Raw genomic sequence first — 12,158 nt, 5'->3', positions numbered from 1 at the left:
TCATGCAGTGAGAGACCATTAATTGTCTCACATGCTCACAGTCGAAATTCATTATTGGTTATGCAAACCATTTTTGGCTGCACATATGCTATAAATATATACATTAAACAATCCTGGCAACATCAAACCTGTTTGTGACAGCTGCTAAATAAGTGACTTCAAGGAGGCTTTGATCTTGCTGAATCCCTTTCCTGCAAAGCCCCTCTTCTTCTCTCCACATTCCACCCTGCTGTCAGGACTCCCAGTAAATCCCCTCTGTTACACGAAGCTGCCTTTGACCTTTACAATATCTCTCTTCTATTCATGTGACACCTGAAGTTGGTATTATTCTTTTGATGAATAATTACTTTTTTTTGCAATCTTTATGTTAAATTGCTTTGGACTTCTAAAGCAATATTTTATGTACTTATTTTTGTTAATACAGTTTATTTTTTAAAACAAATATTTCTCTTTGGAGCAGGGATCATGCAGGATACTTGAACACTTTTCCTATAACGCACAATACAATGTCTTGTGTAAATAGATGCTCCGTATATTCTTAACAATATTTATGTAAAAAGTGTTTTTATTCTCTGTCATCACAAACTACATGACCATGTAAATTATTGTTTGTGACAGTACTTTGAGTTTTCTAATTAACTTCATTTGCTCTTAAAACTATATACATTGCTCAAAGTTAAAATCCCATCCGAGTGTTTCATTTTTAAAAAATCCAAAAATTAAAAAGCTGACATCTATTGAAAAATCATGTAAAATATAAAAACAAAAAAGATGTAAAATGTACCTTTGTGTGATGTTTCTGTGTAAAGATATGGAAAATGCAAATTTTCTCATATAGGTTAGTCTTTTAACTTTTAAAAATTGGTCTGTAACCAGTAACCCTAGAAATCTGATTGTGGGACTGAGACTATGAGGGGAGATGACTCAGTGGGGAGTGGGCACAATGGATTGTGGAGGAGCACTGTGGGCTGAGGACGCCCTGGTGGGGGGTGAGATGTGGTGACGTACCTCTCAGGGGGTGTGCTCCCATGCCTTTAAATCACATGCAGCATTGTAACCCAGTGTTACCTCAATAAAATGTAGATAAAAAATTGATTTGCAGATATCAACGAGTGCTTGGAAGACAAGAGTGTTTGCCAGGGAGGAGACTGCATTAATACCGAAGGTTCATATGATTGTACCTGTCCAGACGGATTCCAGCTAAATGACCATAAAGGGTGTCAAGGTAATTCTCTTTTCAAAGTCATAATTTTCATAGTCATAATTTTCATATGTTTGGATTTCCGTGCTTAATGTGGTAACTGAAATCCCTATGGTTTGCTGTTTCTTTCATGGGTCAACCTTGGTATTTAATTCTACATAATATTTTTTTTAATAGCCTTCATGCAGCTACTTCATTATGCCTCATAGCTGATATTTACTGTCTTTTCCCTAGTGCTTGCTTTTAGCCAGTGTCCAACTTCATCTATTCTTAAAAAATCTGATGGTTAATATTATAGAGGACATGGTTTTATATTTTTCAAAGTGCTGTCACAATTTAATCTTCCAAACACCACTACAGTAGACACAATACTAATGAGAATACAGCACCTATCCCTATAGTTTTAACTGGACACCTCCTGTGTGAAAAGTTCTATAGATACTTCACTTAATTCTTACAGAATTTAAGAAGTGGCATTTCTTACATCCTTTGTATGCTCAAGTAACTGAAACTCAGAGAAATTATTATGCTCCTTGTTATTAAGTGGTAGAGCTTTTTGAATCCAGTATTACCCCGACTCTTCCCTATATTACCCTAGCAATTATTCCTACATTTATAGCCAAAAGAAAGATGATTGTGCTTTTCTCAGTATTACACACTGAACCATTGTTGATGCTGGAACTAAAAGAAATCAGGTTGTCTAAGTGCTTTGTCCCAATTTTTTCAGCTATATGGAGCTGCCCTACAAGTTTTTCCATAGTTACTTATCTAACTAAATCTAGACCTATTTTTTCCATAGAAAACTCACACTTACATGGACTTATTACAGTATGCTTATTATGATACTTGACAGATAATTTTTCTTGCTGTTCCTCTGCCATTATGGGACTCTGTAGAGTAGCCCAAAGTTCAAATAAATAAAGGAGTATTGGAATTATTTTTTATCTACCGCTGCTGGACATGTATGACTTTTTAAATTTTGAGTCAACATAAGTTATATCTCCTCTCATCTGTCCCCAAATTTAACTATACTGCTGTGCACCTATTTGATAAAATTTATTTGCCATCATGATGAAATAAGGTGAATTTAAATGTTTCACTTTTTCTAATGTAGAAATTAAATGTGCTTAGATTTAATGCAGTAAGGAATGAAGAGTTGAATTATAAATTTATTGAGCATGTTTCCATTTTGGGGCCTTCAAATCTTGACAAAATATGAATCTTGATTTATATATAAATACCAAGAGATGCAAAAACCAAAAAAAAAAAAAACCCTGATATGTATATTACACATTTTTTTTTACTTCAAAGTGGTGATTTCTAATTCCTCTTGGCACAGCTGTTTTGACTGCATAGGGGCTAAACCAAATCTTGTATAAATGGACCGTGATTTCATACTGTAAATTTATAACTCAAGTTCGAGAGTTAAATAACATGAAGTTAATTTAGTCATCTAATTATTAGTGCTGCTATCTCCTCTCAGAACATTACATTTGAATTTGTGTTTTGATATCTCTCAGATGTGTGATTATTCCAGACATATGTTTTACTATTAATCACTATTAAATTGATTTTATTCTCTATCATACTGGTGATTCCTGTTTCCTAGACTAAATTAATATGTCTGCTTGAAATTTTAAGTACAAATGAAAAGCATCCCTGGAACAGGTGCAGAACCAACCATTTAAAGAATATTGTCAGTGAATCTTCTCTATCACCCGCCTTCTCCAGTTTGAGGCTGTCTATAATGTTGTATACACTCAACTCATTTTAGTGTGTCATTGGAGGCAACCTGGTGACCTTTCACTCTTCTTAAGGTTAATAGTCTGCTTCTCTCTGAAAGTCCCTTGATCAGGTCAGCATTCTATATATAAGTGTAGATTTTAGCTTCTCCAATGAAGAAAATGTAATTGATGGCAGTGCTAGCAGCCGCCAGACATTCTCAAATAAAAACGTTTGCTAGGTACACACTTTAAACCTTACCTTATAATCTGAAGGTAGTTGCACATTCAGTATGAAGATAGTTCATATCCAATAAGGCATTTTCAGAAGGTGGTGTGTTTGAGCCTTTTTGTGCAGCAAAACTAACATTGATACCCTGACAGCCTGGAAAGTCCATGTTAATCATCTCTTTGAGAATGTGGCAGCATGCGTTTGTGATTCTGAGCGCACTTGGGTTTCACGTTCTGACATACATGTGCCAAATTGTGATTTTCTGTGGAATCTCGGACCCATGAAAGAAACCCAACTTAAATATAGTCTGGCTTTCAGCTGAGTTACTAGCAGAGCAGCATGGTTTAGAAATGCCTCAATAAGTGCAACCCAAATTAAATGCATATGTTTCTCTAGTTCCAGATATGCATGTTGTTCTTTCTTAGTAGTTTCCTGGAAAAGAGTCTGGGAATTTGTTTTCTGTTCCTGTCATCAAACTTTTTAGATAATTATTTGTTAATCAATTACTTCTGACATTTATGCACATTATTCTCTGTGTGAAGTTGCCAAGCAGGCAGCTTTTAAAGCGCCACATTGAGGCATAGGGCGAAGCACGGAACAGATCCCAGATAACGTTTAGGGCTCAGCAAGATGGATGTGGGTCTTGGACATGATCCCCTGGCTGGTGGAACTTTGTAGCATCCTGTTGCCCAGAGAGAGGTAATTTTAGAAAGCAGGTTGGAAAGAAAAAATGGAACTAAAAGGTATGAGGTTAGAGTTCAAAAAAGTTTATCCATATAAGGAATTACCAGTAAGTAGAGAGCAAATATAGAATACAATCAGATTTTATAAGAGAGGTCAAGAATTGAAAGCAGAGTGAAACCATACTGAGAAATAAGCAGCTAGAAAATGAGTCATTCCTCTTCCTTGAAATATTTTAACATTAGTGACAATTACAAAACTGGGAGGATTAAGAAAATATGAATGATTTCTGCTTGGTTTCTTCCTTTGATTCAGCAATGAATAAGCCAACTATCCTCAATTCTATGGCAGATGGAAGGGTAAAGGGTTCAGGATTATTATAAAAAGGTGGACAAATCAATGATATTATCAGAATTTCTGTTGCACAATGAAATCAGCAGGGCAAAAAGTGGAACCAAATGAAATCTGGATGCAGGGAAAGGGTGATTTTACTGAGGAAGACTCCGGGGTTGGTGGCTAAGCAATTCCAGAGGACACTAGGTGGATTGGGGGGGCTCATAATCTATACCTTTTTGTGTTCCTATTAAGCTTTGCAAAATTCATGTTGGTTCTTGTCTCTCCTGTTTTATTAATACAACTTTGTCAGGGCATGGACCCCATCCCATCCAACCGGCATGTAGGTAGCTTTCAGTAAGTGTTTAGTTGAATTAAAGATGAACTTCTTAAAGGATGTATTGAGAAAGCTATTTAGTGAGAGATGAAGGAGCCATGAGGAGGTTTCTGGAAAATGGAAAAATGACTTGTGAGGCCACTGCCTGGATGAGACTGAGGACCTGTGATAGTTATAACTGCAGTTAACTAGGAGAAACTTAAACCAATCACTCTATAACTAGTAGAGATTGAATGTAACTGAGGAATGCTGTGGTGGACATGCATAGCACACTATTAATATGTCGCACTTGGAGTCAGTTGCTTACTGTATGTCTAGTGTCATATGAAGACAAAACAGATTTTTTTCAAACATTTGGAACTCTTTCATTCCAGATGTTAATGAATGTGAACGGACTGGACTCTGTGGGCCTCATGGGGAGTGTCTAAACACAGAAGGTTCTTTCCACTGTATCTGTGAACAGGGTTTCTCCATCTCTGCAGATGGCCGAACGTGTGAAGGTAAGATAACCCACAAAAGATCAGATAGTGGTTGTGCAATAAAGCAGAGAAGAGATGACTTTCTACTAAAAGACTCTAAGGCACTAAGAGATACTTGTAATTTAAGACCTCAAAGCTTGTATTCATGAAAATGACTCCTACCTGAAATCATAGCTCAGGGGTTTCTGGGATTTACAAATATGATAACCAAGTTTATGATGGTGAAAATACAGAGCTTCCACTATTGATACTGAATTAACCAAGAGGTATGGGAGGTGGTGATTTTGGTTACAAGTGGGAGACCAAAAGGAAAACTGTGACAATAGTTGTAATTGTGCTTTGTATAGATTTTCTAGATCATTTTTTGTAAAAGTTATGTTTTGGTTGGTTTCTTTGCACCATTGTCAGCAGAAATTTTACAGTTATACCTCTAATATGCCAACCTCTCAGCAGTTTGCTTTCTTACCTATCGTATTTATTATCCCCTCAAGCAGACTGAATTGTAAATTGTTGAGATAACACTCTTTGTTTGCCATTTGCAATCTGTGTTTTTGTAGTGATGCAGCACTGGTTATGTTCATAAGATTTATGTTCTTAATGATTTATTATAGTTTGATAAATGGAGGAATAATTCATCTGAATCCTTTTAAAAGTAAACTGAGGATAGTCCCATAATCATCATTTCAATCCTTGTGAATGAGAATGTAGGTTATCAAAACCTAACTGTATTTTGAAGAAGTACATTGCAAAGGCTCTGCCTGGGTCTATTATTATACCCAAATAATTTGCTCTGAAAAATAGTACAACAGGAAGTGCCTGCTCTCTTGCTCATACTACCATGGAACCCTGCTGAGGAACGGTACCAGGTTCATCTGAAATGAATTACTATACTGGGACGAATAACTGATCTTATAAAATGCAGGAGTTGTTGCCACTGCTCTCCTCTGAGCAGACAAAGCCTTGATGCCAGATTTGGCTTCTACTGAAAGAGAGAGAGAGTGCAAAGCGGGGCTGGAGCAGCAGATTAAGGAGTTTGGAGATCACCAAAAGTTGGGAATTGGAGGGGAAAAACCTCATAAAAAATGGCCAGGAGAGACTTACAAAGACTCCATGTTTTAGTGGTTCAAGTTTTACGCCAGGACAAGACAGCACCTGAACGTGTGTCCTCTTCAGGAGAGGGCATCCCGCTCCAGGGAGGGCTGGGCACAGCCACTCTGAAAGGTTTATGGAACAGTTTCCCAGCATGCAGACTTCCTTGCATTCTGGGTGCAGCTTGCTTCTCCAGCTGACTCTAAATCATGGGTGATCAAGGTTTCCTTCACTGAAGAGTGATTTAGGTTCTGATTTTTTTGAACTGGGTTCAAAAAAAAAAAAAAAAAGCCCAAGTCACCTCAACTGCTCATTCATATACCTTGTGTTCCACAAGAATAAGCCAACATAAAGATGGTCACATCGATCATTTCTTTTGTACTTAGTTAACTTTTTAAATTTGATACCATTTTAATCAATTTCTGCAATTTGATTGTTACTATTTAGCTGCAATTCTGATTTTGTTTGTAATTCACTTAGTAAAGATTTGAATTTTAAAATGTGTTTATCTACTGCTTTATAAACTACTGCACTTAGTTAACTGTCTTTGAAACTTGGTATGGACTAAGTGTTTTGTTTTGTTTTTTCCTGACACTGGATAATTCTGCAAGTAATAAAATGGGTAATTTAGATTATTGTGCTCATATATGGTATTATAACTAGAAATCTCCCCGATTATTAGCTATTCTGATATCTTTCTAGAATAAACTCTCCAAGGCTTTCATTTTTTAATAGGATTAACCCATTTATTGAACCAGTCCAATGTACCTGTTGTTGGACTTGGTTTGAAGTGTGTAGCAGTAGCTCTATGTCCTGATTCTACCCCTGACTGTATGTAGTGTAGGATGAAGCCAGCTCATGTGATCAGGGTTTAGCTATAGGGCTGATGTGCCCGGCACTTGAATCACCACGGAGTAGTGGCTGGCTCTCCTACTTCATGCCCATCTACCCACTTCTTTAAAGCAGCTGAAGCCATGTTGACGCTAGGCTGGCAGACCCTCCTCTAAGCAGGGCTAAGTGACTCCTGTCTGGTTGAGGGAGGGATGATCCTTCCCTGATTTCCATGGCTTAGAAAGCTGTCAGCATCTGGTCCCAGTTACTGATCCACAAAGAAGGGTATATATAGAAATATATACTCACCCTCCTACCACCTCCCCCCTCCCCAGCAGCTCCTTCCTTTCCCTTCTGTATGTGATGCTCTGAGAACACATACCTGGGAGAGGAAGGAGGAAAACCTTGTTTCTCCCCCATGAGATGAAGAACAGCAGTGTTATTTGAAGAGCAGTTGCAACGGAGCGTGGTGCGTGAACATTTCATTTGTTCTTTCCTCAGCAAGTGCCACCTCATGGGTGCCTGTGCTGCACCAGATGCTGATTCTGTGCTAAGGGCAAACACAATTTTTGTCCACTGGGGGCTACATTTCAGGAGGGGAATCCGGTATAAGGCAGTGCAGAATGCAGGTGGAAAGATACACATGCATACTTGAAGAATACAGTTACAGGTCACAGATGTAAAGAAGCCCGGAGGGCCTCCCTGGTGGCACAAGGGGTTAAGCACTGCACTATGAAGCAATCCACAGCCTCTGCAGCACAAGTTCGATCCCCAGCCAGCCAGGGAACAACCCACATTGCGAGGCAGACCTCTCCTGTCATGCCCGCTGCTCCCCTCAGCAGTGTATTTCATTCAGTCTACCTGTTCTGTTCCCCACTCTGTCTCTGGTGAATCCTCTTACCCCCTGCATCTCTGGCCTGTGCCCCAGCTCTTGTATGCATAAATAAATAAATCTTTTTTAAAAAAGAAGAAGCCCGGAGCTGCATGCTGTGTATAATGCAGGGAATCCCTTCCTCAGGTCCCCGTGTGGAGGGCAGAAAAGTGCAGGGGAGCAGGGTCTTCTGATTGCCCTACCTGCTCTGTGCGTTTCTTTCTTCTCATCTCCTATTTTTTCATTCTCTAGTTAGAGCTCCCATCCTGTATGGAAAAGGATATGAAATCCTTTTACTTCTTTCATTCAGCTTACTGTCTTATATTCCAATTTATTCATTCATTTAGAAAAATGAAAATTCTTTTGCTCTGTCTCTTTTCTTCATTGTGAAATTTTAATTCGTCTGAAAAATAATGTTTGCATTTGTAAGTTGACTCAAGATTTGGTTTCTTCATCCTCAGCAGGAAGATTGTGCGGGGGAGGAGAGTAGGGACACGAGTCACAGTCGAATTTCTGTGTGTTACGCCTCGTTCTTGACCCTGGCGAGAAGTGCCTCTGGGTCCTGGCCTCGCAGCTGGGCTTCCAGCTAAGTGACTACTTGCCAGGTGCAGCTGGGACATGACACATGACCAGGCCTTCATGTGCTATCCAGCTTGTACACATAGAGGGGTAATCCCAGGGGCAGGGACCCTGAGAGAACCTGACAACAGACAACAGCAGGGTAGTTGTGCTAGTTAGCCCTCCAAACTGTGACTACAACCACCCCCTAAAGTACTGTATTTTCAAAAGCATCTTCATTCATTCATCCATCTGACAAATATTTAAGTGCATCCCATATGCCAGCCTCTGTTCCAGGTACTGGAGCAATGTCAGTGAACAAAATAAGATCCTTCCTTTCTTGGCTGAGATAACAACTGTAGAATGTGTTAGAAAGTGACATAACCCTATTGAAAAAAGAAAAAGCGCAGATTAAAAAGGATCTGGATTGGTGGTGGGGCGGGGGGGTCGCTCCCTGGTGGCCTGGGGTTTAAATCTCAGCACTAACACCACTTTGGTTGTGGTCTGAGTTCAACCCCTGGCCATGGAGCTAACCCACAGGATGCAGCAGACCTCTTCTGTCTTGCCCGCTGCTCCCCTCAATGTGTTTCAGTAGATCCACTTGTTCTGCTCCCCAGTCTGTCTGGTGAATCCTCTCGCCCACTGCACCTCTGTCCTATACCCCAGTTCTTCTATGCCAAAAAAGAAACACCAAAAAAAAAAAAAAAAACATCTGAGGGCTGCAGCAAAGAATTAGGAGATTAGGATGGTCACAACTGGCCATTCTGCCTCTAGAGTATGAAAAAAGTAGACAGTTCGTGTCTGAGTATATGTCTCTCTTTTTCAAACTGATCATCCACCAGTGATAAATGTCTTTGAAAACTTGTTCAGTAAATGGACAAGGGGCATGAGGTGGCCTGCTGAGAGACCACTTCCTGTTTCCAGCATGAATTCTCTTGTACAGACAAGGGGGTGATAAATCAGGCAGTATTCCACCAAGAGCAAACCTGAATGTAAATGGTACTTGACTTGGTAACGTGTGTGTGTGTGTGTGTGTGTGTGTAGGTTCCTGCGTGGAAAGGAGGTGCCCCTCTGGTGCCAGGCATTCTGATGATGGGGAGTAATTTTACTGGGAACCTAAAACTGCTCTGAGAAATAGTCTATTTTTTAAAATCAGGTAGATCTATTTTTGGCATTACCCATTTTTCATCAGAAAAGAAAAAACCAAAACCTTTTCACTTTAATTTATATATTCCACTCCTATATCTTCTTACCCTGAATGTTCTATTTGCGTCTCACATTTCAAAACAATTCCAAGATTGGCAAAAATTAAGAACTACAGTGTTGGAAGGAGACTTCTTACAACATCTAGTAACTCTGAATCCTACAGGTTTATAGTCAAACTATTCAAAGCAGCAAGTCCTGCTGTTAAACAGTGATGGAGACTCCAATCCCATAACCTTTCCAGACACCTCCTATAAACCATTTCTTTGTAACTCATTTGAAAGGGGAACCATAACAAATGCAAGTGGTAGGGCTGGGTAGATTGTTGATGTTTACTGAGAACAGTGATAGCAGAAAGAATGAAAAGTTGGGTTCAAATTCTTAGGCCAACTTTGTGTTCATTGGGAGCCAGAAAATACAGTAAAGGCAACTTTTGCCAAATCAAAGAGCTAACAATGAACTGGAAATAGGGTGGTTTTGTTTTCAGGCATTTAGGTACATTTTCTATGCACAGTATGGAAGGAAAGTATAAGCCCATTGTTGACAATACTCCCAGGCAATTGGTGGTTTGGTGGCATGGAGATAGGACTGTGTATCTCTCACCAAAGAGAAAATATTTTTGAAAGTCATTTAGCCAAGTAGAATACCGAGGCACCCTCACACAATAATATGTTGTATCTGGCCGCTTGGCCCAAAGAATTTTGTGTTTTTTAGTGGCCTTAGGGTCTGAAACTGAAAAATTTAGTAAGAGAATACGAGTGTTTACTTTTCTAAAGGGAGAATTTAGGTTAGCAATTGGATCCTTTTTCTCCCAGGTGTAAAGAGAAAATAGATCATATCACATTCCAGGTAAGGAAGTGGCTTCCCACTCTGAAGGCTACTGTTCTTCACACTCTTTCCTCCTGCAAATGTACTTCTGCAGAAGTGAGTGAAAATGGATGTTTAAATCATTAGGGAGAAAACTGAGGAAAATTGCTGGACTAAGCTGCTTTTGGACCTGAATACTGATTTTCCATGCATTGCTTTTGATTATCTTCTGTATCTCAACATTTTTTTATAAAGAAATTCATAATAATGGCAAAAAAATATTGAAGAGCTTTTCCTAAGTCTTTTATTATTGCTGACCTTTAAAAACCCCAGAGCTATGGAAAATCATCCATTCATAGAAGGAAAAGTAAACACTTTACTTGCAGCCAAAAAGTAGACATGAAAACAGCTAGAGAGTGAAGTCTCTGAATGGGCAAGCTGCCCCTCCACTCACCACCTGGGCACCAGGCACCCTGCCTCTGTGAGTCCTCTCATGTCAGTGACCCATGCTCTTGATTGACCTTAGAGGCTGTTGCTCTATTGATTCTAGAATCAGTCACTTGTTATGCATCTGACTAATAGAATATTAGGTGCTTTTCTTGGACTCCCAGGGTGAGCAGACTGGGGGGACCTTATATCTGATTTGTGACTTTATTAAGATAGTAGCAGTAATAATAGCATTCATTGTGTGCCAGGCACTGAGCTAAGTGTACTGTCCCTACTTTTCCCATTTAATCTTCACAACAAACATATAGATGGGTTAAGTATTAATTGGTATGATTTTGGATGCAATAAACAGCTTTCCAATAAGGAATTCATTATACTAAGAAGTACAGAGATTGTCTCTTCTCACTCACTATAGGTCTTCATTCAAATGTCTTGTTCTCTGTGGATCCCTTCTCTGAAAATCCTTTCTCACTTTCACTTACCCATCAGCACTTCTTGTTCTCCTTTCTCTGCCTTTTTATTTATTTTTTTTTTACCACCGTGCTCTACTTTGTCTTGTTTAGATAAGATCCCATGTCTAGACTCTAAGGTGAATTAGACTGAGATCTCTGTTTTGTTCATAGCCTTATGCCCTTGAGAATAAGTAGTTAGAGCACAGTTGATGCCTGTGTGATGAATGACGGGATGAGGAGATGGGTCTGTAACTCACCCTGGTCAACTAGGTAATAAGCATACTCTGAACTAGGGGTGTTGTGCTCTTCTGTAAAGCCTTTCCTATTTGTTGAAGATTGGCTTCTCTGAGGTGCACCCTCATGATTACTGGGTGCAGGAGTGGTTAGGCAGTTTGGCTGTTGAGTGTGGTACATGGACTTGACCTCTTGCTTCTGCACCATTAAAGCCCATGTGCCTCAGGTCTCCCCATGGGCAAAACGAGGGTGATAATAGCACCTACGTGGGGTTGTAAGAGTTGAGCCAGCTGGTGTACTGGGAAGATCAACTTAGAATGGACCTTGGCCCTTAGAACATGAATTATTAGTATTTTGACACTTCTTAGGCTGTTACCCTTTTTATTGTCATTTGTTTCCTTAACTTATAGGCAGGTAAAAGGGAACATTTCACATCTTTGCTTTTATATGATCATTGCTTGCAAAATACATCACATAGAGGCAGATTACCTAAGTATTGCTGAATTGAATTATCTGGTAATTCACAGTTCAGGTATAAATATAAGTGAATTACTATATTCCATTGTTAAACCTAAAAATTATATAGTATACTACCTCATTTTATATAATTTGCTTTAATTCCTCATCCTTTATTTTCTGCAGAGTTCCATATGGCTCTTTCCCCCACTCACCCTTAAAGTGC

General features: G+C 39.2%; 1 protein-coding gene across 1 annotated transcript in view; it reads left to right on the top strand.

The window, feature by feature from the left end:
• Positions 1-12,158, top strand: part of LTBP1 (latent transforming growth factor beta binding protein 1) — a 333,365-nt gene that overhangs the window by 265,221 nt on the left and 55,986 nt on the right. The window contains 2 exon segments of the mRNA XM_037528248.2: positions 1,103-1,225; positions 4,880-5,005. Of these exon segments, the coding sequence (XP_037384145.1) occupies positions 1,103-1,225; positions 4,880-5,005 (249 nt within the window).

The sequence above is a fragment of the Talpa occidentalis genome, unplaced genomic scaffold (genome assembly GCF_014898055.3).
Source record: "Talpa occidentalis isolate TD23 unplaced genomic scaffold, MPIMG_talOcc4v2.1 talOcc4.5, whole genome shotgun sequence".
In the NCBI taxonomy this organism is placed as follows: Eukaryota; Metazoa; Chordata; class Mammalia; order Eulipotyphla; family Talpidae; genus Talpa; species Talpa occidentalis.
The sequence above is the reverse complement of the archived record's forward strand: the minus strand, read 5'-3'. Positions and strand labels throughout refer to the sequence as shown.